The sequence below is a fragment of the Phasianus colchicus genome, chromosome 1 (genome assembly GCF_987193195.1).
Source record: "Phasianus colchicus chromosome 1, bPhaCol1.hap1.1, whole genome shotgun sequence".
Lineage (NCBI taxonomy): Eukaryota > Metazoa > Chordata > Aves > Galliformes > Phasianidae > Phasianus > Phasianus colchicus.
In genome coordinates, this window is record NC_143436.1 from 167,264,684 (window position 1) to 167,291,600 (window position 26,917).

Here is a 26,917-nt window from a genome sequence, read left to right on the forward strand (position 1 = left end):
TAGTCAACCTAGACTTCAGCAAGGCCTTTGACATTGTCTCTCACGGTATTCTACAGAAGCTGGCAGCCTGTGGCTTGGACAGGTACACTCTTGGCTGGGTAAGGAACTGGCTGGAAGGCCAGACCCAGAGAGTGGTAGTGAATAGAGCTAAATCCAGCTGGGTGACTTGTCACAAGTGGTGTTCCCCAGGGGTCGGTGCTGGGGCCTGTCCTCTTCAATATCTTTATTGATGACCTGGATGAGGGCATTGAGTGCACCCTCAGTAAGTTTGCAGATGACACCAAGTTGGCTGAAGTGTCGATCTGCCTGGGGGTAGCGAGGCCCTACAGAGGGATCTGGACAGGCTGGATAGCTGGGCTGAAGCCAATGGGATGAGGTTCAACAAGACCAAATGCGGGGTTCTGCACTTTGGCCACAACAACCCCAGGCAATGCTACAGGCTACAACAATCCCAGGCAACACTACAGGCTTGGGGCAGAGTGGCTGGAAGACTGCATAGAGGAAATGGACCACCTGGGGGTACTGACTGATGCTCAGCTGAACATGAGCCAGCAGCGTGCCCAGGTGGCAAAGAAGGCCAATGGCATCCTGGCTTGCATCAGGATCGGTGTTGCCAGCAGGAACAGGGAAGTGATTGTCCCCCTGTACTCAGCTCTGGTGAGGCCGCACCTCAAGTACTGTGTCCAGTTTTGGGCCCCTCACTGCAAGAAAGACATTGAGGCCCTGGAGCAGGTTCAAAGAAGGGCAACAAAGCTGGCGAGGGGTCTGGAGCACAGGCCTTATGAGGAGCAGTGGAAGGAGCTGGGATTGTTCGGTCTGGAGAAGAGGAGGCTCTGTGGAGACCTTATTGCTCTCTATAACTGCCTGAAGGGAGGTTGTAGTGAGCTGGGGGTCGGCCTCTTCTCTCGTGTAACTGGTGATAGGACTAGAGGGAATGGCTTCAAGCTGCGCCAGGGGAGATTTAGGCTGGACGTTAGGAAATACTACTTCTCTGAAAGAGTGGTCAGGCACTGGAATGGGCTGCCCAGGGAGGTGGTGGAGGAACTACTGGACGCTGTGTTGAGGGATATGGTTTAGTGAGAACTATTGGTGATAGGTGGATGGTTGGACTGGATGATCTTGTAGGTCTTTTCCAACCATCGTGTTTCTGTGATTTCTGTGATCCACAACCTCCTTGGGCAACCTGTGCCAGTGTGTCACCACCCTCTGTGTTGAAAACTTCCTCCTAATATCTAACCTAAACCTCTCCCGCCTCAGTTTAAAACCATTCCCTCTTGTCGTATCACTATCCACCCTTGCATCATCATCAATATCAATATCAGTGAATTACACCAACAGTCCTGTGTCTTCCAGTAGGACATCAAATACAATTTATTTCATCAGTACAGCTGATTGCTGCTGCCAAAAAAACCCGTTCTGAACACAAGCACTTGGAAAAAGGTCCTCCACTTCAGTTTTTAAAAAATTGCAACTCTCTTGTTCCAATCAGAACAAATTCAACCCCTTTTTAATAACTGCCTGGATAACTGATTACTGAAGAAAGGCAATGACAGCTCACTTGAAGAAACTGAAGTCTGAACATTTGGATTGAACATTAAAAAAAAAATCATTTGGTTTCTATTGATTTTTAAAACAAGATTACTGGAGAAAATATTGATCTCTCATCAGTCTGTCTGGTTCTCGTTCATTGGTTCCTTCCCTTCAAGTAACACTTCTGAGCGTTCCTTTGAGTATTTTTATGGCTTGGATTCTTTTCTATTTTTAAAAATATTAAGTGAAATAATTCTTAATATTTTTTAATTTAGTTTATATACATAATGCTTTATTTCATACAAAGCTCTGACAGAATTTGGGTGAAAGATAATTTTTTTATGGATCCAACCTTTTTCAACCACATATATTGCTACTGTTGACTTACAAGCATCAATAAAAAAGCAGTTTGCTGGTACAAACAGGTAATCTTATTCTACAGCACTTCTACCACTACTCTGAAAATAAAGCAACAAGTGTCTGGTATGCAGACTGTAACAAATCCAGATTATTTTTTTAGATGTCTACTTCATGTGACCACTACCACTTGCCTCTGTATGTGTTGCACAGGCTTCAGATGGCTTTGTGTGTCCTGTACTGACAGCACCACCATAAGGGCCTCACAGAATCACAGAATCGTAGGGGTTGGAAGGGACCTCCAGAGATCACCAAGTCCAATCCCCCTGCCAAAGTAGGTTTCCTACACCAGGTTGCACAAGTAGGTGTTCAGGCAGGCTCCACAACCTCCCTGGGCAGCCTGGTCCAGTGCTCCGTCACCCTCACCATAAAGATGTTCTTGCGCACATTTGTGCGGAACTTCCTATACTCCAGTTCCTGGCTGTTTCCCCTTGTCCTGTCTCCACACACTGCTGAAAAGAGTCTGGCTTCACCACTCTGCCCCCCACACCTTAGATAGTTATAGACCTGGATCAGATCCTCTCTCAGTCTTCTCTTCTCAAGGCTAAACAGACCCAGATCACTTAGCCTTTCCTCATAGGGGAGATGCTCCAGGCCCTTCACCATCTTTGTGGCCCTCCGCTGGACTCTTTCCAAGAGATCCCTGTCTTTTTGGTACTGGGGAGCCCAACTGAACACAGTACTCCAGATGAAGCCTTAACAGGGCAGAGTAGAGGGGAAGGATCACCTCCCTCGACCTGCTGGCCACGCTCTTTTTAATGCATCCCAGAATGCCATTGGCCTTTTTGGCCACAAGTGCACACTGCTGGCTCATGGCCAACCTGTCATCCACCAGGACATCCGGGTCCCTCTCCGCAGAGCTCCTCTCCAGCAGGTCATCCCCCAACCTGTACCGGTGCATGCAATTATTCCTCCCTAGATGCAAGACTCTACACTTGCTTTTGTTAAACCTCATCTGGTTTCTTACTGCCCAGCTCTCCAGCCTGTCCAGGTCTCGCTGAATGGCAGCGCAGCCTTCAGGCGTGTCAGCCAATCCTCCCAACTTCGTATCATCAGTAAATTTGCTGAGGGTGGCCACTATCCCCTCATCAAGGTCGTTGATGAAGATGTTGAACAAGACTGGACCCAGCACTGACCCCTGAGGAACACCGCTGGTTACAGGTCTCCAACTGGACTCTGCATCACCAGTGATGACCCTCTATGCTCTGCCAGTCAGCCAGTTCTCAACCCACCTCACTGTCCACTCATCTATCCCACACTTTCTCAGCTTTGTTATAAGGATGTCATGAGAGACAGTATCAAATGCCTTGCTGAAATCAAGCTAGACTGCATCAATTGCTCTCCCTCTTACAGTGGGCATCATCTACTGCCAGGAAAAGCAGCTTGCCTTTTCATTCACAGAGACATAAATTTCAGTCTGTTTCTTTCTGCCACATAGCTACTCATTCTGATTAAGCCAGTGCAAACCTCATTATCTTTATTAACTGGTAACTAAGATTCAACGTGGTTGGCCAAAAGGATAAAAAGCATTTGTTGTGTGTAGAGCTGCACAGACAGAAAAGGATGCAAATGGATGTGATAAACCTAGCTTCCATTTGAGATCAGATGAACAGAAAAAATGTATTAAGCACCTGCTATCTTAGCACAAGAGCTTACTGGAGAGGCTTAAAAGCCTAATGTAGGCTTCAGGGCCTACATTACCACTCAAAATTTACCACTCAAAAATTGTTATTCTATTGTCTGTGAACAGAAATCAATCTCAGATACAAACAAGAAAGAAGGCAAAGTAAGAAAAACTAACTAACAAACTAACTATCTCAAATTGAGAAAAATTTCAATAGACTTGGTAGAAAAGCCATTTCTACTTTACTATTTACTAGTTGGACAAATATCAGTTGCCTGATTAACATCTACCAGGAATACTGGGTGACCGGACTCTGCATAACAACATACAAAAGATCTACTGAAAGCCTGTAGATTAGTTGGTGCAGAAGCAGTTGTACAACACTAGCAGGTAAGGGCAGCATATGGAGCTTCTGGGTTTGCCCATAAGCCACTATTAGCATCAACAATTCCAACATTTGACACGCGCTGACAATTGCAGGTGAGTGAGACAAAAAAGGTATCTTCAGGCTACCTGCCATCTAGAGCTACAAGACTCAAATTCTTTACACAATCAGCAGGAAGAAATAGATGCAATAACCAAGTCAGGCAGTTGCAGTAGACAGTCTGCAGTTACAGGTGTTCAGAGTAGCTTGACATCTCAAGCTTCACAAAAAACTCCAGAAAAACAAACAAAAAAATTAAGCCATTTCTTAAGAAAAAAATTAACATAGAGGTTATGCATATGAATGCAATCTAAGCTGCAAACTAAATTGCTATGGGTTACCTATTTGCATAATATTTATAGAAAAATGCCCTTGTGTCTGCACTGTAGACACAATCCTGTATGTTGAAGGCCAATCAGATTAGCCTAATGTTTACATATTGATGTCACAGCAATCAGAATGTTCTCTTAATTGACAAGCCCTGATGCTATGATACCCTCTCAAATAACAGTAATCAACAGTAATTTTTTTCTCTGAAATATCCAATTCTTTTTTACCAGATGAAAAAAAAAAACAAAAAAATACCACCCTAAAATTATGTGAAAGAAATCAACACAATAGTACAATAAAATTGTGACTGTGGAACTGCTGTAAGGGAAACTGTTTAACAACATGACTAACTTCCCTCCTTCCTTCCTTTGGACCAGCAATTTCATTGACTCACTTCCCTCCTTCCTCTTTCTTCTCTACCTGAAGACCTAAAAGCTTTTTACTTGGAATAAACAATATGTTTATACTCATTGCTTACATTTGGCTAGTCCCAACCTTTTTGTTATGCAGACTGAAAAACAAGTTAGAGTAAACAGAATTTTTTATCCTTTCAAAGAAGCTGAGATCTTGAAAACTAACGCTATAGAAAAAATCAAAGCTGCAAGATGGAGATTTATTTGGACATTTGCACTTGACTTTGAGTGAAGTGAAAACCAGCAAACAGGGATCTCTTCCTCATGACTGTAATTTTTCCATTCTCATTTCCGTTCTTATTTCAGATGTAAGTATGTAAAGGACATCAGTAATATTACCAACACGGCATGCACTCCTATCAGTTTGGAAAGAAAATACCAATCAATTGTTATTGGATCCTCTTAAAGTATTTTGCTTACATATTTATTTGGATGGACTACTCGCTTTTAGTATAAAAAGCTGGTTCTTCTCCTGTTTATAAGTTCCCTTTAAGTACTGAATGGACATAGGAATGAGTTCTCCCTGGAGCCTTCTCTTCCCAGGCTGAACAAGCCCAGCTGCCTTAGCCTTTCTTCATAGGAGAGGTGCTCCAGACCTCTGATCATCTTCATGGCCTGAAGCCATGGACTCACTCCAGCAACTCCTCATCTTTCTTGTGCTGGGGGCTCCAGGTCCAGATGCAGTGCTGCAGATGGGACTTCATGAAGGCAAAGTAGAGGGGAACAATCACTCCTTTGCCTTGCTAGCTACCCTTCTTTCGATGCAGCTCAGGATAATGTCGGCCTTCTGGGTTGCAAGCATACACTTCTTGCTCATATCCAGTTTCCTCACCCTCCTGGCCATCTCTCTTTTCATGTAGCCCAGGATACAGTTGGCTTTCTGGGATGTAAGCCCATCAGATCCCATGGACTTGTGCACCCTGAGTTTCCTTAGATGGTCTTGAACTTGATGTACTCCTACACTGGGCTGTTCTTCTCCCAGTCTCTGCCTTTGGATTCTGTGAGTTGGGTGTTAAGGCTAAAGCATTTGCTGCTAAAGCTGCTGAGTACCTCAGTATTCTTTGTATGTTCTTAACAAATACAAAAGCAGAATTCAACCGTACTACACCAATGTTAAACAAAGGAACAGTAGGTCAAAGAATGCATGAGAAATTTTCTATTTGCACTAAATCCATTCACATTTCCACTATGCTTTTTAAATCTAGGATTCAGTAATTCAGGAAATACTCTATAAATCACCACATAATCTCCTTTTTGATTATAAACAGAAAATAACAGCACTACCATTTAAGAGGCCATTGAGATATTTTATAGTTCAAATACATCACTCAAAATCTATCCTTCAGTTCGTAAAGATACAGGTCAGATTCTACCATAAACTTAAAAATAATAAAATAATAATCATTACATTAGAATTTAAGATTTTGCATTTAAAATGCGTGTAGGAAGCTATCACAGTTCCTAAGTATCTGTCAGCAAAGTCATTACTCATGTAATGTCTTCATTAGACAAATTCCATCTGTGGCATATTATTGTTGTGCAACAGAGTCTTGTTTCCAACTTAGGAAATGAATAAAGACAAAAATCGCATAGCAGCATAAAGTGCACAGCTACATTCTTTTTCAAGTATTCTATGCTAAATTGGGAATTTCATAATATAGGCTAGTCTGAAGCTGTGTACTATATTCACTCAACATTTTCTTACATCAAACATAATAAAAACAGAATCACAGGTATGCTGTATGTCTATATATGCTTATGTACATTTATGGTCCTTATCCTGAACATCCTAGTATTACTATGCTTTCAAAATGCAAGCCTTTTCTTAAATGAAATACAAATCCATGAACAATAATGATACCTTTTTCTACAAGTATTAGAAATTTAACAGTGGTAAAGTCAACAAGTTCTGATGTACTGTACCTGTAAATGCTTCACAATATTCACAACTTCTCTAGTTGAATAGGGATAGTTAATAATTCCTTGGTCAGCTAAACTCCTCAGTTCTCCAAAAGCACCTACTAATTTCTGAAGAATAGGCTCTGGAACATCAGGACCATACCGTCGAAGCATAGCCAGCTCAGACTGTGGCTTAGGATTATCAACAGCATGGCAACTAAAAATGTCCCCTAATAGAAAAAAAACAACATACATTTATGCTTTTTATAAAGAGAAGAAATGCAGCAGCTCCATTGCATTTCATACAGGAGCTTAAATGGGAAAGCAACATATCGAGAGGAGACACTTTGAAAAAGGTGAAGGATCAACTTGGTGTAAAGAACATTGAGGTTTCAGGAACATGGAGATTTCTCCTGCTATTATAATATATGTCATAACAAGGGAGAAATTAACTTCAAGACAAAATGCAAATCAAATGAATGCAGAACAAAAGAAAAGAAAAAAAAAAGCCTAAGGAAACTGGTAAGCACCTTCAAAATACCACAGAAGGCAGAGAATTCTTGATATTCAGGGATACATACCATAACATAAACCCAAATGGGAGGTTTAGATGAAGTACTGGATTTATCTTTTTCCTCTGCCTACCTTGAAGTACGCTAAGAAATACAACAAGCTGTCCTCCACACTTATTTGCATTATGTTGGCCCCAATCACATAATCTATAAAACTGAATTTATTTGTAAAAAAAAAGCAGAAGAGTGATCAGATTCTGCTGAAAAAGGACCTGAGTTAAAAGCAGAAGGGTCCCTATGCTTGAAAAGCAAAATCCATCCCAAAATCTTCATCAAGCCTCTATTGCGCGAGGCAAATACAATGCTAGGATAATCAGTTTTGTTTAAAGGGTCAATACAGAGAGAGAGATTAGGTCACAGAAAATAAATAGGCTATAATAAGAACATCTTGGGGCAGCGTAGCTTGGTGAAAATCAGAGCTAGTGGGTCTCTGCCATGGAATGCCCATTCACACGGAACCGCATCTGAAAAACAAAAAGCTACCATACAGAACACGACTGGGCTTCCTCCTGCTTTTTTGATTGTATTGTTATTTCTTACTGAACAAGCATTACAGCCAGAGTTAATGGATAAAAACACATAAAATAAGGTCCCTGCCTAGAATTTAGGCTACACTGGCAGTGTGGTCTGGAAGGCAATTTAGCTGATAACCTAGTTGGCAACACAACCAAAGCATTGCAGAGGCCCACTTAGACTAACACTGGACTATACTTCAGACAAATTCTTCACTGTTCACCCTTAGGTGACATAAATTCTTAAATTCCTGCATTTACTATAAGATGAAGCCGTTATGAATCTCACAAATCTTATGAATCACAAGATGACACAAAAGGTTTTTAGGAGTTACCAGGAGGTGTTTTTTTTTTGAAATGAGTGTGCTGTTAGAATGAAAACTTGGATGTGAAATTTGGAGAGGGCTACCTACAATTACAATGATTTTAGTATTTTATCAACTGTTCTGACTATAAAGCTATATGCATGGAGAAACTAATGAGGATTAAGAAGTAGATACCAATAGTACAAACACTATAAAGTTAATTGCCCCGTTTTTAGAGAGAGAAAACAAACAACATCTATCAGGCTCCTAACACTGAATGAAAGAAGACTGTATGAAAGCAGACAACATCTGGCCAGTGGTTTGCAGTAAAGGAAAGAGAACACTGAACTTTTGTGTTAACCATTGATGTCAGCTATCAACAGCTTATAGCTCGTGTTATTGCTACATTTATAGATACGTTCATTAACAAAAATTTCTACTACCTTTGACCATATTTTATGTTAGTCCTGATCCAATAAAACAATTCTAGTTGTACAAAGATGACTACGTATAGTTGTTAACTTCAGGGCAAGTTTCAGCACTTTTATTAATAGATCTAAATTTACATTTTTGTCTTCAAGCTGAATATAACCCCAAGCATCTTATGTAAAACAAAGTATTAATAATTAATAATTAATTAATAATTAATAAAAAATAAGGAATCCCTGCTCCAATGAAATCGAATAAAATAAATATAGTAATTGTATTAATCAGTTCTATTGAACTTCAGCATTTAACATGAATCACTTACCTAATGTGCCAAAAAAGTCATTACCCAAGAAAGGAAATCCAGGTCTGTTTGCTAGAACTATCATTCTAAAATCAGGATGAATTGCTATGACATTTTCTCTCCCCTCTACATGAGCAGGATCTAGAAAAGAAATCCAATTTATTAATTGCATATTTAAGCTTTGCAATTATTATTGAATTAGAAAAAAATTAATTAGAAGATGTTTATGTTATTATGTTTAACTTTACCAAAATGCTGATGCGAAGGGTGAAAAAATAAGTATTTTTTTCTATGTTTATAATATCTGAACATAGGACTCAAAGTCCCCCTGGCTATTACAAAAATCTGTGCTAAGTCAGAATCACATAATGTCACCCATGTGAAGGCTCAGTCTCACCAAAATGAGTCAGACTGGCCTCGCCTGTTTCCAGCAAATATGTCTGCATTGGCATATGGTCTTTGGGAATCCTTTTCCCTCCTCTAAAGGATTACAGTAAAAACTGAAATGAATTAGCAAGTTATTTTAAAAAAATGCACATCTGTAATTCATAGTCACAAGCAAAACCTGTGTTATACCATTTGAGTGCTGAACAGATTGCTCCACTCACATTTATTTGTTACCAAACTACAGCGTCTACTAAGTTCAAGAGGGCATTTTAAGGAGGGCTTTAAAAAAAAACATAAAAAATACTTAGTTCTTGCAATTCTTGTGAATTAGCTCCAGGTAATTACAAAGTATCCATCCTGCAGCATATCTTTAAATAACAATAGCACATTGGTTTTTTAGATGTAGACCTTAACAATTCAACCTTAGCTATACTCTTATTATTACTACTGGATCTGATCGAGTTTTATGCCAACTATCTAGATGGGTAAAGCCAAATTCATAATTTGGTCAAATAGATCTTTACTTCTCATTGTGAAAAGGAAATAAAGAGGTCAGGTTACTGGGTTTTTTTTTGTTTTTAATTCCTGAGAATTCGATTCATAAGAATGCTAATTTAAGAAAGCCTTTGTGGTTATGGCAAAAGTAGTTCTAGTTTTTAAAAACAGAAATTGACATGGCATATTTTAGATCGTTCTCTACAGAAAAGACACTCACTGTAATTTCTTTAACTACTAAGATTTTAGCATCAAGTACTTCTTACATTTGGACTCTTGGGGCTGTACTTAGTAATGTAATTGATGAAAAACAGGAACATGATAAAGTTTAATGTTAGTTATTAAAATATTTTGTATCCACTTACTGGCAACAATTCGCCTTCCATCTGACAAAACCATTTCTCCACTTTCTACTAAGGTTTTTAAAATACAGGTAACATTTGTTGGTGCTTTGTCTGCTTCATCAACTACCAAAATATGTCCAAACTTCACTGCCTTTACCTGGAAGAGAAAAGAATCCATCCATCACAACCCTCCAAAAATAACTGTGAGAAACTCATTAGTTGTGTGCCAGTCAGAAGTAGGAACATCCCTGTGGCAGTGATATAAGAAAGGGCATCAGAACAGGGATAAGATATGACCAAATTGCAGCTGAGAGAGAAGAGAAAGAAGCTGAGACAAGAAAGGAAGGTGCTGCTATTAATTCAGGATATGAATGGAAGAGACTGCCCTAGGGAGGCAACTGAGGAGCCTGACTTAGACCAGGAATTCTGACAGTAAAGTATGCAATAGCTCACATCTAAACTGTCAGTGTGAAGCTGAAAGAACTGAAGAATAACTGAAAGCTGTTTGGAGTAATATTTTGCAGGTAGGTGTGAGGCATTTTAGATACTGCAAAAGAGAAGCAGCAAAATACCACTGCATCAGTTAGAATGTGTCAGGTTAACACAAACCCATCTACATTCCACGTTCATTTCGGCTGTGTGCAGACTTGTTGTATTTGGCATAGAAAACACAGCAAGTGGGACCAAGACAAAAGTTGATGAAATGTTACCACATTCACTGACTATCCTATAGAGATAATTAAATCAGAAGGGATTTTATCTGAAAAGTCATCACGCTTAACTATTGATTAAACATTTCCAAATATACGATTCAAACGTTACTACTGACCAGCGGTGAATCTTCATATGTAATAAGACCATCTTTAACAGAAGGCTGTAGGGTAAGGCTCTGTACAGTCGTGTCCCTGAAATGTAGAAAAACAGGCAACATTAACTGAAACACAGAGGAAATTGAGTTACAAAAGAGTGCAGAGCAACTAAATGAGAACATAAAAGATCTCTTTTCTAAGAGGAACAAACATCTTTACTTTTCAGAATTCTTGAACTTGATCTGAGAACACCGCTGTAGTAGCTCAGTGGTAGATGAGTCTCCTAATCTCTGCCACAGATTATTCAGATGGAACTCATTCACTACCAACATGGGATGACAGTGACTGGACAAAGGGGAATGGTTTTAAACTGAGACAGGAGAGGTTTAGGTTAGATATTAGGAGGAAGTTTTTCACACAGAGGGTGGTGACGCACTGGAACAGGTTGCCCAAGGAGGCTGTGGATGCCCCGTCCCTGGATGCATTCAAGGCCAGGCTGGATGTGGCTCTGGGCAGCCTGGTCTGGTGGTTGGTGACCCTGCACATAGCAGGGGGTTGAAACTAGATGATCATTGTGGTCCTTTTCAACCCAGGCCATTCTGTGGTTCTACAAACAATTTTCAATAGCAATTGCTACATTTTACATCATAAACAGTGTGAACTCTTAGATGGGACAGAGGCTATAATAGCAAAATATTTTCCTTTTGGAATTCTATTTTTCTTTGAGTCACTCAATTTTTACATTTTCACAATTCACACAGTTAATCAAAATCTTTGATGATAATATTCCTTAGTTTTCATTATAATAATCTATTTTAATCTCTACTGAATGTACAGATAAAGGAAGAACTGTTGCAGTTCAGAATTGTCCAGCAACATGCATCACCACACTGGATTTACCTGTATACCTTATGTCATAGGTGTGAGATTTGATGCAACAAAAATCTCTTACCTTTCACAGCCATGCACTATAACAAGTGTTTGCTTAAGCTAGGCTGACTCACTGTTTCAAATATCCACCTTAGTTCTATCTTTAATTTTCTAACACCTTGCAAAAACCCCAATAATGTACTGATAAGCTCCATGGGTACAGGATATCAAACACAGTACTGTTTGCAGTAAAATATTAAATGGCCAGCTTCCAATTACAGCTCAGAGCTGACAACATAACACGCAAATTTCCTTTATTTGAAACTGCTGTCAGCAGGTTTTCTGTCCCTAACAACTGATACTTTCTTGTTTAGCTTTACTCATGACTGATTTATCCCAATGCCTCCTATACACTACTATAAGGAACAGGACAGAAGCAGAGTTTTCTTATTACTTGCTCATCTGAACTTTAATCCAGGAGAGGAAAAAGTACAAGAGTTGATGCTACCTCTATTTTATTCAAATCCATCAACTTCCAAACTGTAAAACTCCACCAAAATACAGTTATATTCATATTGTATAATATGAAACAATGCAGCCATACAAGCATTTTTAAAATCACTAAAATAAGCTGTAGAATTAAACCTTTTTCTCAGAAATCCTGTCATGGAAATAAAAGCAAAGCTTCTATTAATTATCCTTCCTGTTTGCCCATTTCTACACAGGGCAAGAAAATAATAGGTAATACAAAAAGAGCATCAAACCAATGTTTCTTGAACACGTTTCTTAGGGACTAAATTCTCAGAGTGCACATATCAGACTACTTCCATTAACAGTTAACATTTCTGGTTCAAGCTTAAATAGCTGCAGATTTTACATATAAACCAAACCTCACAGTCCACGAAGGCACAGTCACAGGTTGCTTATTAGACAGAAATAATTCATGAACAATATGGAATTAAATTTAGGAGAATAAAAGATGATTTCCCAGGGTGTTATGGATGAGGACTGGTGCCATGAGAAGGAAAGACACAAATATAAAATCATGTGGGTTTTTTTTTGCATCACAAAATCATGTATTTTGATTTTGGAGATCTAGTTAATGCTCTGGCTCTGCATAGGTAACTCACAACTTCCAGATACAGAGCACTAACTTGTGATTACTAACAGATTGCATAAATCATTTGGATGATCTCAGTCTTTAGAGAAAACAGAAATAATGGTAATGCTGGTGGGAATGCTAGAAGAGTTTACATGTTTACTCAAGGGCTGGTATGAAAGCTGCATAGGTCAATAAAAGTTGTAGAAGGAATCAAGATCAAAGAACAATTGACATCTCAACATCCTAAATCCAATTTCCAACTATTTTTTCTATGGTTATTTATCTGTGGCTATCACTTTTCTTCTGCTTTGTTGTTATTCAGGCCTAATACTTTAAGGAAATATTCCAGGGGATTTTCAATGTATTCTATAAGCTAAATATACAGTCAAACATTAATTCTGTTGGTTTGGTGATGTAAGCGAACACAATTCAGAATGTGCTTTGGATGTTACATTCAGTACATAAGAATGATGCTGTTAGGGGTAGCACAGATAAGTACTCCTTTCAGAATTGCAAGCTATACAATTAGATGACATTATTTTCTGTTTTCCAGAAACTAACTAAACAGAGTAAAAAACAACTACAAATAATTTTCTGTCTTAGGCTTTTTTCTTGAATTTCTACTTTGTAATGACTTTTGTAAATGTAAAGACACTGGAAGACAGCATTAAATATATGTTACATCTGAAATATTTCTGAACAACATGGTATGCAGGCTTTCTTAAGTGTAAATTAGGTCTGGCACTCAAAACATTTGAGTGCAGAATTTCATTCCCACAGGAGAGATCTAAAAACTATTTCATGTTTACCTATTAATATTAGCATCTTAGTATTAACTAGGCTCTAACAAAGACAAGAATACAAAACCCTCATAATTTCATCACACATGGCACCCAAGATGAAAATAGTCCTGACACACAGAGGCAAAACTGTGGGAATACAGAAGTGGATGAGAAAAGCTGTCTGACATACTGTCAATCCTGTTCAACTGAATTAATTTAGTTTCCCCTGATTGTAAAAGAAAAAATATGAAAAGCTCACAAATGTCTTTCATAAGAACGTGTTATTATCATGGAAACTCTTCTCAGAAACTCTACACTAAGAAAATAAAAAAATCTAGTACCTAAGCTCAGCAACTCTTCTGACAGCATCAATCCATTTGTAGCAGCACTTCTGAGACTTCTTTTGATGGTTATTTTTTTTTGTTGTTTGTTGGCTCACATCGCTGTCTTTTATTTACTCTTTGTTACTGGTGCATTCTATAGCCCAAAGGCAGCTTTTTCTGAGATCTATAAATTTACTCAATACATACTTGTCTTTGACAGCTACTATTCCTTTGACAGCAATACCTTCTTTCCAGGGGAGAACTATGAAATGTGTCAGGAGAAATTTCTATTGACCACAGAAAACAAAGGTACAGCAGATGTGAGGTAAGTGACAATCCTGCTGGACCTTGACCCATCCTCACAAAGCAATGCAAGCTAAAGAGGGATGCTCTTCCTGCAATACACTTGTGTTTGCTATTGCGGTGCTGGTGCCTGAAGGAAAAGCAAACTCCTGTTACTGATTTGAACAGAGGCCAGCCATAGCAGTGACTGTGGATGACAGTATATTTTAAAAATTATTTTCATTTAAATTAATAATAATATATATATTATTATATATATCTATAAGTCTTTACTGCAAAACTGAATCAAAACTACTGTTCACCCAGGTTATTCACAATTTCTTACCGCTAACATGGCTTATTATTCAAATATCTCAGTCAGAGTAGAAAAGACTCCATTCTGTCCCTGTCAAGTTCTGTCTCCATTCTGTTCTGTCAAGTTACAATATTTACCCAAATCTTCTTAAACAACAGTTGAAAAATAACTCCAAAGAGAGGAGAGGAACTGCCTACCATACCAACTTTACTATTTTAAATAAAATTCTCCTCTACACAAATTCAATGAGTTCTGCAGTTCTTTTGCACTCACTGGAGATAAAAAAACTTTCTCCCATCCTCTTTTCATGAGGAAATCTGTAGTTCTTTAGAAGATCTAAATAGTTCTATCAATAGACCTTGACATAGGGCAGGATGGGAGAGGTGGAAGGTGGACAGAAATTAAATGTGCAGACATTTTGAATATCCACTGGTGAGAAAGAGGAGTTAAAACTAGACAAAAGAAAAAGTTAGGCAGCAATGAGAAGGACATTCCTCTATTTAAAATTCATGTTAGTTTATCTTAAGGAATAGATGGTTGAAATATGTTTCTTTAGAAAAATTACATCAGCACATGGAATTCTTCATTAAAAATCTTAATGCTGTCCATGCAACAAATCTGCAAATGTTCATTACATGGGTTGACATCTGTCCTTCCCAAAGCATTGAGGTGTGAATGCCAAAACAGGGTTTGATCCACTCTATAACCAACATGTTGCCATCTAACTTAAGAAAAGACAAATGTATTGCGCTGCTTTACTGTACAACATGAGTACCCAAGGAGGCTTCTGCTTAAATACAGGACTCAGCATCAAAACCTCACTTAACATTACAAACCTCAGTTTCCACTGTAATTACTACATCGTGGCAAGTGCTGCAAAAAGCTGCCCTGGCTTTTCTATGTGTTTACTGAGGCTGACAGAGTAAGAGAATATCTTATAGGTAACCTCACATTTTTAGGGTTTGTAGAAACAAGCACTGATAAACTAGATTGGCCTTCCTCTTATTCCCCAACTTAAACTCCACAGTGGTTGAAAGGAAAAATCAAACACCCAGAATATACGCTCTAATAATTGTTCTTCACATCTGTGAGCTGTATACATCTATCTAATTATCTACATAAACAGATGTACGTATAACTTCTTGATTACATTTCAAATCAGAACGTATCCAGCTGGTGTGACCTAATTTCAAGAGTATTTGAAAAATAATTAAGCCAAGTGCCATCTAAAGTTGTTAATTGCTAAGTTAATCCACTCATGGACTATCCTGATGAAAAGCAGGCAATCTGCGCGACTCTGACATTTACAAATAAACTTCTCAAGCCAACCTATTCTACACGGTATCATCGCATGACATGACCACTATGTTCAGGAAATTCTGAAATGCCTAAAAAGTCAAACAGCTTTCTTATTTCTTTGTTAAAATGACAGTATAAAGCCTTTTTGATTTGCTCTACTTGTATGGATAATTACATCTCTAAATTTCTTCTGTGAGACCATTGTAACTACTCAGCAAGACAGATACTTGTTTAAAATCCAAAGAATTATTTGGAATATAAAGGTACTTATTACTCAGTAAAACTGTGGGTGGCAGAACAAAGGCCAAAGGCAATTACGTGTTTGATTCAGGTTATACGCTTAAATCAAGTTACAAAATCCATCTTTTAAAACAATATGCAACACTTGCACATAATATGTTCTAACATGAGAAATTCACTCAAATTGCAAAATCCACAAATGAAGAAATATGACACCCTACAGCTCCCCTGATTGCATATAAGAATACATTTCACTGTGTAAACAGCTAGAAATTGCTACTTTAGCTTTAGATGAAAATGAAACAACTTGGTTTTCTAACCTAAGTTATTTCTCCACAGCAACCACCCAGCAGGATATTCAAGCTGAATTGAATTCCTACAAAAAGATAAATGAAGTAGCTCTCTAATACCTGGAATCTGACAATAGCAGAGCTGGTCAGACAGTTTATGAAAAGCTAACACTGGAAAAAAGAGACCACTAGCTTATGTGAACTTCTGTAAGCTTTCATTACAACGTATTGGATACTAGCTAGCACACTGAATGCCTCACAGCATAAACCTGCACAACAACAAGATGTCCTTATTACTTATTTTCAAACTTAAGCTGTGTGAAAAATAAAGGATGCACTGTAAGTTTACTTTGTTAAAATGAAAAGAAAATATTCTGGACATACACATTGTAAAAATTCAGGACTTGAAGTCAAGCAGAACAAATTAGCCAGCTTTTGTGTGTGTGTATAAGACATCCTCACTGTGCTCAATGGATTCCTCTAACAAACCACTGAAGCTTAAGAGCACTTTGTCTACAGACATAACTTCTCTGTGGTTATTCACTTTGAAAAACAGACCTGCAGAGCTAGACTGGCATTTAAACTGTCTTACACGGTGCTATCTTCTTTCAAAGCTAATTCTGGGATCAAGTGCACTATAGCTCTACAGTATTAGGTATCTATAGCTTGAGTAGCAACATCTTGAGTGAAGTAAGTAATTCCTTCTTGCAACAACTTTTTTAAATTACAATTTAAAAAATCCAAAGTCAATAAAGCTCAAAGGGTAGATTTAAATGATCTCAAAAGGGAAAACAGGTAATTAGATTTTACACTGATTACATGTGCTGGAAAAGAGAGAAAGAAAATTAACATCAGAAGATTAATGCAGTTTGTATAAGTATTGCTTGTAGGGACACCATACACTCATTTTCCTACCCCAAACCTCTCAATTAATTTGATTGTTAAAGATCACAGCAAAATTACCTTTATTTTGAAAAGGATAACATATGTAAACTCAAGTAATTTTTGGAAGAAAAGATTACTGTAATTTATTACAGAATTAGAAAAGCCACATCCCATAATATAGCAGATATTTAAAATGAACCTTGTACCACACTTTCAAATCGTGTCACACGAACAAACACAGTGACTTTGACAGGAAGATGCAACATCATATGAAAATTCTTTGAAATAAAATGTAACATGGAGATAACCAGAATAAGGTAGTGCATTATCATCTAAAATAATAGCACGATTATCAGGTAACAAGTAGAATTTTTATAGGAATTAGTATTCTAAGACAACAGCAGAAAAGAAAGTCAAAATGCTTTAGACTAGGCCTATATTAATGATTACAAAAGCAATAAAAAAGTTATCTGAAAACAGAGAACTATGCATAGTATGGCTAACTTAAGGGTATGGACTGCAAAGCAAGCACTACATTTTATAAAAGATTTTTTTTTTTTTTTTTTTAATCAAAGATAAAGGAGAGAACGTCATAAATTCTCTTGTATCACAAGAAGGCATGAAACCATATTTATCAAGCAGCTTCAACTTTCCAGACATTACAAGAACAACTCTTCAGCACCAAAAACTCTCCTCCTTTTTGTTACATGACCTTATAAAGATCTGTATTCTCTTTTTGGACAAAAAATGTTTTAATTTCCAAGAATATTTTCTTGATATGCAGAAAGAGAATGCTTGAACTACTTGGTTCACATCTCCTGTAGACTCACTGAAGCTCTGAGTAGCAGAAAAATCATCATAATCCATCAATAAATTATTGATGTAGATTGCAGTGCTCATCAAAAGCTTCTATTTTTGTAAGCGACCACAACATTCTTACCCAACTAAAAGACTGCAGTTCTACAAACACAAGATGTCAGAGTAGAGGTTGACAAGTTTTACTTACTATGACATCAGCTGCCACTTGTGTGTAGTAGCTCAGAGGGAATCTAGCTCTCCCACTAGCTGAGAGCAACCAATTCCCCATAGCAATGGAAAGGACTGATTGTTCCCAATTCTGAAAGCTTTTAACTGAGTAGAGGAATGCCTGTGGCAGACACTGCAGAGATGGAGACGGTGAGCTGCAACTGTTGCATTTTCCATGGCTGATCAATGTGGAAGCAAGATGAAGCCAAGAAACACCTCAGAGAAATTTCTGCTTGTTATTTACACTCATATCATAACAATAAACAAATGTTCTACAAGTTATCAAACTTAATGACATTACAAAAAATATTCCTATTTCCAAAAACAATGATCTGAAACTGCTGCTTAATTTCCTCAGCTTTTAACAATTGTTTTGTACAGACATATTTGCACAAAAGCTAAGGACAGTGCTAATGGACTCCCTGTGTGGAACAATCACTGCTGGATTATCTAATTTTATGAAGATGAGATAAATTAATTTTTTACTTTAATTTTTTTTCCTGTTGAACAATTTTGATTTAACCAAAAATAAGAACTCACTGGCGTCATCTACCTTCTGGCTTGCAAAAGTTGTTGGTATATAACAGAATCACTGAGTGCTTGAAGCTGGAAGGGGCCTCTGGAGGTCATCTACTCCAACACGTGCAGCTCAAGCAGGGTCACCTAGAGCAGTTTGCCAAGGACTACGTGCCCAAGGCTTTTGGGAATCTCAAAACATCAACAAATGCAATACATACCAAAATTTACAAAGAAGTAAATTACTGACACATAATAATGTCAATTATGTTGTTCTGAGCCAAACCGCTGTGCTGCTTGGAACACAGGCCTTCTTCCCAATTTAAATTTTCTTCAAGGTACTACACAGAGAAAGAGGCTTTTGTTTGTTTGGTAATAGAGCAACTTGAAGCACAACACAAGATGTCAGATAATTTCATAAGGTTCCTACTGCCAGTTGCTCTTTTTGGTTACATAATATAAAACCAATCCAACACCAACAGAACAGAGATGGCATCTTTCAGAAGCATCAGATCCTAGAGCTGACACTACATGATCTCCACAGAATTCCTCCAGTTCTATTTAGCTGTCTAAAATGAAATTTCAGGTGCAATAAACCCAGAGAATGAATTATTTGGCAATATTATTTTCCCTTTTTAAGATCATTATGCTTAAGACTAGGAGATTACTTAATGAATACTAAGATCAGATAAAATTATATGACTCTAGAAACTTGATGTATTCAAATGTCTTCAGCATGTAAAACTAATACATCATTTATTCTAAAAGAAACCAATACAAACTGTAGGTCACTGATTTTTTTCCCCTTCCTAGGCAGAACCTCACCTTTTGAAAACCTTTTTTTTTTTTTCTTTTATTTTTGAAGTCTCTTCACAATTCAAACACAATCAAACAAAAACTCTAAGCCATAAATCAAGTCTGTGTTGGAAACAAAAGGGCAAATATTGTGTTTCTATAATTACCAGTCCGCACAAAAATAGGAACTCCAAGAAGAAATCGTTGTCATTGTAACTTAAAAAAACAGCCTGATGGCAAGACTGAATTCCAAACAGATGCATAATTGTTTAAACAGCAGATAGAGGATATTGTCAATCCAGCAAAACCATTCTTTACATGCAATTAGTTACTAATTTGATGGTAAGAGAGGTAAAATTAATTTTTTTCTTCATCAAAGGAGCCAACAGTTTTAAGTCTACAGCACTTTTTTCTCAGGCTTTTACACAGGAGAGGTGTGAGTTTATATTTTATGTACTACTCTCTCATCAGTGATAGAAAAGATTTTATAGTCTGAATAGGGCGCATATTCTTGCCTGAGTGTTTTCTAAGGCTTTACTGTTTTTTTGTTTTTTTTTTTCATTTGGTTTGTATTTTCCTTCTTTGGAATCTTCTTTCAAGAATCTTTGTAATTTAAAAGAAGACATTATCAGTTCTAATGAAAAGCTTTTTTCCTGATCCAGTAAAACCTGTTTTACAGATCCACAATTTGTACCAAGTTTGGTTTCACATCCTTCTGAAGAACCACAGCTGATTTCTTTCCATGTGACTCACACAAGAGACTACAAAAGTAGTGATGACAAGGTTCATAAAATTATGAGCTTTTCCAGGGTTCACACATTTAGGAATAAAGTATTCAATGCTCTGTTACATTTATTTGGAGGACATAAAAGTTTGTAATAAAGTCATCCAATATGCATCTAATTTCTAAACAGATGTCTGATCAGCCTGCAGCTGTCTCAGACTTTCACCTTCCAAGAAGCATCATGAAGGTGAATGCATCATTCAAGGTGAAAGCAGCAAGATAATGCTGTTGTATGTTTCATAATGTGTAGCCAGTATCGTGGCCGCAGTCATCCCTCACAAATAAACAAAATTTGAGGGTTTATCTCCCAGAAGTTATTTCTTAAAAGAAAGGGATCAATTGGGAAATCTCAGTAGATGAAACTTCTGATTCAGCATGGAAAAGAAGCAAGATGCTTTGAAAGTGCAACCCTAGACAGAGGCTGTGCAGAGCCTAACCCAAACTGTCAGTTTCAGATGGAGTCCTATAACCCCAGTTGTACACGATAAAAGAGATCTGCCTTTTTGCAGTTATTCTTTTTTGTGTCCTGATCAACTTCTAATATTAAGAAGTATGTAAGCAAAGGCAGTCAACTTTCTGAATAATTTATAAGCAAACAATTTTCTTAATTTTTTTCCTTATTAAATTTTAATCACAGCTTTATTTCAGTTAAGATATTTAGTTTCTTGGTCCCAATATGATTTATGAAACTTAAGTAAAGTCCAGTGTGTTGGTTTTCAGGTTGGCTTCTTTTCCAAAAATTGCTTGGAAACAGAAGTGCTCAGTTACTAACAGGCCAACCTGCTATCAGGGTGGTTGCAAAGAATGTTTATCAACAGGGTGGTGTACATATATATATATATACATACATATGTGTGACTGAATATATATATATCTCACTCTCTAAACACATGTGTGTATATCTACACACACACTACATGTATATATGTGAGTTATACTCAAGAAAAGAAAATTTCTCAATGAGGTAAGCGAGGCTAGGAGAAAGATTTATAACCTCCATAAACAATCTAATTCTTAAGGTCAGGCTGACCCTTACATATGAATCAGTGGTAAAGCAAGTAAATACAGATGTTAGAAAAGATGTTTAAGGAAAACCACTCTCTTTTCTGTCTACTATCTCCTCTCACCATCTTTCAGTACAAGACATTAATTTTGAGGTTTTAAAATTACCCCTTCTATCAGCTCATTGCCTAAAATAGCACACTTCCCAACTGAATCTTTTGGAATATGTGAAGTTTTAGATCAGAACTCATATAGAATTGGTTGGGTTGGAAGGGACCTTTAAGACCATCCAGTTGCAACCCCCTGCTGTGGGCAGGGCTGCCACCCACTAGCTCAGGCTGCCCAGAACCCCATCCAACCTGGCCTTGAATGCTAGCAGGGATGGGGCACCCACAGCTTCTTTAGGCATGCCTCCCCCCCCTCTAGGTAAAGAATTTCTTCCTAACATCTAACCTCATTTCCCCCCCTTTAAATTATAAAGCCATTCCCTCTTGTCCCATCACTGTCTGCCCATGTAGAAAGTTGGTCTCACACCTGTTCATAGGCATCCTTTAAGTACTGGAACACCACAATGAGGTCTCCCCGAAGCCTTCTCTTCTCCAGGCTGAACAAGCCCAGCTCTCTCTTCATAAGAGAGGTGCTCCAGGCCTTTCATCATCTTTGTGGCCCTCCTCTGGACTCACTGCAATATCTCTACATCCTTTCTGTACTGCGGGCCCCATGCCTGGACACAGTACCCCAGATGGGGCCTCACAAGGTCTGAGTAGAGGGGGACAATCACCTTCTTTCTCTGCTGGCCACCCCTCTGCTGACGTAGCTCAGGATATAGTTGACCTTCCGGGCTGCAAGGGCACACTGCTGGCTCATGTCAAGCTTCTTGTCCACCAGGGCCCCCAAGTCCTTCTCTTCTAGGGCTGCTCTCAGGGAATTCTTCTCTCAGTTTGTACTCATACCTGGGATTACCCTGACCCAAGTGCAACACCATGTACTTGGATGCTACACTATACTATCCAGAAAGTAAAAAAAACAAATGAAAATACAAACAAACAAAATAAAACCAAAACACCATCCCTTCCCAGAACAATCAAAATCAAAGCACATTTGAATAGTATTTCTAGTTATTTTATTTCTACTGGCAAAAGGTGCAAGGGGTGAGATAGTCTTTTATAAAAGACACCCACAGTAATTATACTGCATAACATGTTATGTTACATGACTGTATGTTTATCCCTTATTTACATCACAAGCTACTGAATCTAAATTTTTCTGGAATATCTTCATGAGTTTGATACTTAAACATAATTAAAATTAAGTTTTGAAAAATGGCAACAATGTTAACAAATTACTTAGAATTATCAGGAAATTTCATCCAGGTTCACCTTCACTTACTTTTGTCTGTTATTTATTTGCTTCTTTATTTACTATGTAACGATACATGTTATTAATGATCTTCATTATATTCATTTAAAAGCTCCTACAGTAGCTCTCTTCCAGTTACATCTTTGTTGGAGTCATCAACAAGGCTATTTCTTACCTCAAGATTTATATCTACCTACTCCAGAACATAACAGACACTACTCAATTGCAAGGCATACTGTTCAGCTGAGACAGCAATTCCATTTTAGAATTATTGTAAGTACGTGTTTTATAGCTAATTATAGAAAGTGACATTTGACATGGGCATGTTTGAGAACTGGTGATGTCATCAGCCATCTTCCTACAGATTTGATACCTCACTGGAAACTCAGAGCCTCAGGATATGCAGCTGACAGCTGCATGCTCATTTCTAGAAAGAATTGTTACAGCAATCTAAAGAGAGTCTTCAACCTAAATTCCAAGGACTAATGATGAGCAATGTCAGATACATTTCTGAAAGGGTCAAGAATTCCCACTTTCACCAGACACTGAATTCCCTTCAATTTTTATTAAATGTACTGCAATTTTTCCTTGAAAAGAAAAGCAATAATATTCTTCCTTTCCCTTGGAAGGCTGTCAACTAAAATGCATGTTTAGAACATTCAATTGCTCTAGAGTTATAATTCAGGTATAAGAGCACCATTTAAAGTATTAAATTTAGAAATAATTTCCTGCCAGAACGGTTAATGGTACCGATGCTAGCTACCTACAAAATCTACAGAAACATCCAAATGAAGTGTACAATTCTAGCATATTCCCTATAAAACACTTATATGCTGTAAGCTACTAACTGTATTTCCCCTACAAAATGTCTAAAATTGAAATAGTAAAAATTTTTGAGGGCAAACTATTTCCTGTTTTGCTTGGTAATCCAAAAGTGTGCACTAACAATATCACAATCCTTTTTTAAAGGTTTCATAAAGTTTACCAAGGTACTATATAGACTAAGATCCTCACACAGCATCAGAATGCTACCCAGGAAGTAGAAATTTCTGGTTTCTCTATACTCTGAAATTGTTCTTCTAGTACTGCTTAGGTTCATCATTTGTTATTTCTATCTAACCCTTAAACACTGTAAAACAATAAGCAAGCTTATAAGAGACTATAGCAAAGGCAGATGTATAGGCAGATGGAGATCATCTAGAATGTTGTACCTAATACATTCTATGGGTCCATCATTATCCCAAACATCTTTTTTTATACAGCACTCCCCTGAGTTATCTCAGTATTAATTTATACTGTTCTTCTTGACCACACCTCACTAGAAATCTTCAAAGGTCACGTACATGGAGTGATAGGAACACTGCAGTACTTTGTTAATCCAAATGAGATGTGCAAAAAGTGACTATGTGTGAAAAGGAGGGGGTGCCTATTTCAGGCAGAGATGATGACATGAAGGTTAATGCAAAGCTCAGAGTAGCTGGTGACAAAAGTAGTATTTAGAAAAGCAGTGATGGACTTTAGGAGAAAAAGTATGTAAGAAAACAGCAGTAGAAAAGTGATGAGGTAGAGCTATCCTAGCATCAGGAACACAAGGATAAGACATTTGAAGACAAAAAGCTGGAGGAGAAAGTGAGAGAGAAAATGCTAAAGAGATCATGCTGTTAAAGGGCAAAATACCAAAGATGATCATTTTTATTAGCACTATTTAAAGAACAATGATTATAGAAAGAGACAGGGTAATAAAGCTAAGGAGTTCAAGAGAGAAACGTAAAGAATAGGAATGAAGCAGAAAAACAATGCAATTCAACTGAAAATAATTCTTCTATACCTATTCAGTCTTTGTTTCAATTTACTGATCCACATGCCATAAAGAGCAGGCAGATAAATTGGTATTAAATCAGTACACGATCATGACCTGTTGTTTATTTCAGCTTTTGAATTGTTTTTGATTGGTTTGTTGTACTGGAAATCTTTTCTTAGCTCGCAGAAAAAAATATCATTTCCTAATCCAAACATGTTTATAGATGATGAATACATGTGCTTAGTAGGAATGACAAAGAAAAAAACAAATACTTAAGAGTATTTCTTATTTTATGAATGATATATTCCAATAGAGCCTTGGAAATTCTTCCCTCACATAGTACCTCATGCTTAGGGAAATCTCTCCAGAAATGTTAATGCAGTAGCAATTTCTTGGTTTGACAACAGTAGATTCCAAGCTTTACTTCTTGTTATGCCAAGCAAAGTGATTCCACTAGATTCCTGACCCCTCCCATCAACCTTATTGCTTATGCCTACAAAAGGGATACATTTCTGTGGTCTGTGTGCCACCCAAAATAATAGAGTATTTATTCAAACAATAAGAGCAAATTAAACTTCAGAAATGTGAGTTTTAAAATGTGTGAAATCAGACTGTAAAGTATGAAAATGTAACACGTTCTTACCTATGCAGCTGTAAATACTCTCTGGGCCTGTTTAAAAGGTGAAGGAATCTGTCAACAATCTTGTTTTTCCCAACACCCTGCAGCAAATAAATGTAACACAAAGACATTATTAAACATGAAGACACAATTAAGAGTGATAAAATTTCATTTAAGAGTTATCAGAATGACACATTTAAAAGTTATAAAAAAAAAAAAGTGACTTTCTAAAACTGTTCAAATACTCTCCAAATTTCTTTATCAGCAAATACAATTTCAATTCACATAAAAGAGCTCTGACTGTAATTTAGTATTATTTTACATATGTATGTATCTGCAAAGCCATTATGTTTTACTAGGAGTAATCAGAAAAAGGATCGATTCGCTAGAGTTACATCACTCATGCCTATGAATTGCTTTAACTATCTCCATTTGTCTACAAGCCCCACGTTTCACAAAGGTATTGCAAAGCTCTGAATACCACGAAGTTACCTTGCACTAAGGATGAAAAGGTAATTTTTGTTGGCCATAGGAAACACACTGCATTTGTCACACAGACTTAGACATCACCTTTGTTAATATTTGTTAATCACTTTCCACTAGGCATTAGAAAAAAAGCCCAGAGAATCAGAATTGGGTTGGAAATTAATTGATCTACAACACTGCTATACTGCAGAAGGTCTACATTAGCAAGATGTGCAGAATAGTGACAGTGAGTTTATGGAGTGAATCAGGTGTAGCTAACACCACTTTGTCTTCTGTACAACTGTTTCAGGAGCTGGCACTTCACCCCAGGCCTGGCTTGTCTGCAAGGAAGGAAGCATACTGAAGGTATTAGGTGTGCTGTTGGAACACATTCCAATTTAGTCTCATCCTAAGGGAATCCAGGTCATATGTTCCTTGACATGTACCAAACTGCAGTAATGAGCTTCACTTAAAAAATTCTTATTCCTCCTGTAAGAAAGTGGAAAGGGAAATCCCTGCCAAGGGAAAAAAGGAATAAGACGAATGAGCAGAAAGAAAAGTTCAGTTGTAAACCTGCCAAGAACAGTTTGAGAAGATTCCGTCCCTCTACCGAGATTCACACTGACTTCGTGAATGCATCATTAGTCCATACCACTGTAAACTAAAGCAGATAAATATAACCCACAGACAGATTAAAGAGATTAGATTAAACCAACTTGAGACCAGCTAATCTGTTTCACTTGGCACTGAAACAGAATAGGAGCATTCATAACTGTGAGTTATGACATTTACGACTAAATTCTATCTCAAAGATGGCAACTGACAGCTGTAGAATTGCAACACTGAAGCTTCTCAAAAAGCGACCACAGTCTCATATGGCTGCATTTATGAGAATAGAGAATCACACACATATGTGTGGAAGTTGAAACCACGGAAGGAAAGTTCTCAGCACAAGAACAGAGGAAAAAAATACAGCAGAATTGACAGAAATAGAACTACCCTACTGTAGACTCCACTGGAACATAGGGAAGCTAAGTCAAATTAGTGATCCGCTCACACCTTCTCATGAATCTTCCTCCATCTGGTCCTTCAGAAGAATCTACAGCTTCATGCATAGCTGTAATAAGAAACTACAACACAATACTTGTCACTAGATACTGCTGAAAATTGTCACTAGAAATACAGTTCTCCAAGCTTTGAAAAACGGGATGATACCGTGATGTCAGTTCTAGAAATTCAGAGATGTGGAAACACACAACTTTAGGAACTACATCAGAAGCATCAAAAGTTACCAGAAACAGGCTAAGAATCCTCTAGTAGTGCACATGGACAGTTTTATTCTCATATACTTGCAGTCAGATAGTTGAAGT

At 37.5% G+C, this 26,917-nt stretch overlaps 1 protein-coding gene across 3 annotated transcripts in view; it reads right to left on the minus strand.

Annotated features, from left to right (window-relative positions):
- VWA8 (von Willebrand factor A domain containing 8) overlaps positions 1–26,917 on the minus strand; it is a 181,048-nt gene that overhangs the window by 70,182 nt on the left and 83,949 nt on the right. For all 3 annotated transcript variants that reach the window (XR_016461609.1, XM_031615838.2, XM_090131297.1), the window contains exons 21-25: positions 25,107–25,183; positions 10,812–10,887; positions 10,004–10,139; positions 8,778–8,897; positions 6,662–6,867 (exon numbers count right to left, since the gene is read on the minus strand). Coding sequence is in view for 2 of the 3 variants with exons in the window: in XM_031615838.2 (XP_031471698.2) it covers positions 6,662–6,867; positions 8,778–8,897; positions 10,004–10,139; positions 10,812–10,887; positions 25,107–25,183 (615 nt within the window). In the remaining variant the exon portion in view is untranslated. The remainder of the gene's footprint in view (positions 1–6,661; positions 6,868–8,777; positions 8,898–10,003; positions 10,140–10,811; positions 10,888–25,106; positions 25,184–26,917) is intronic.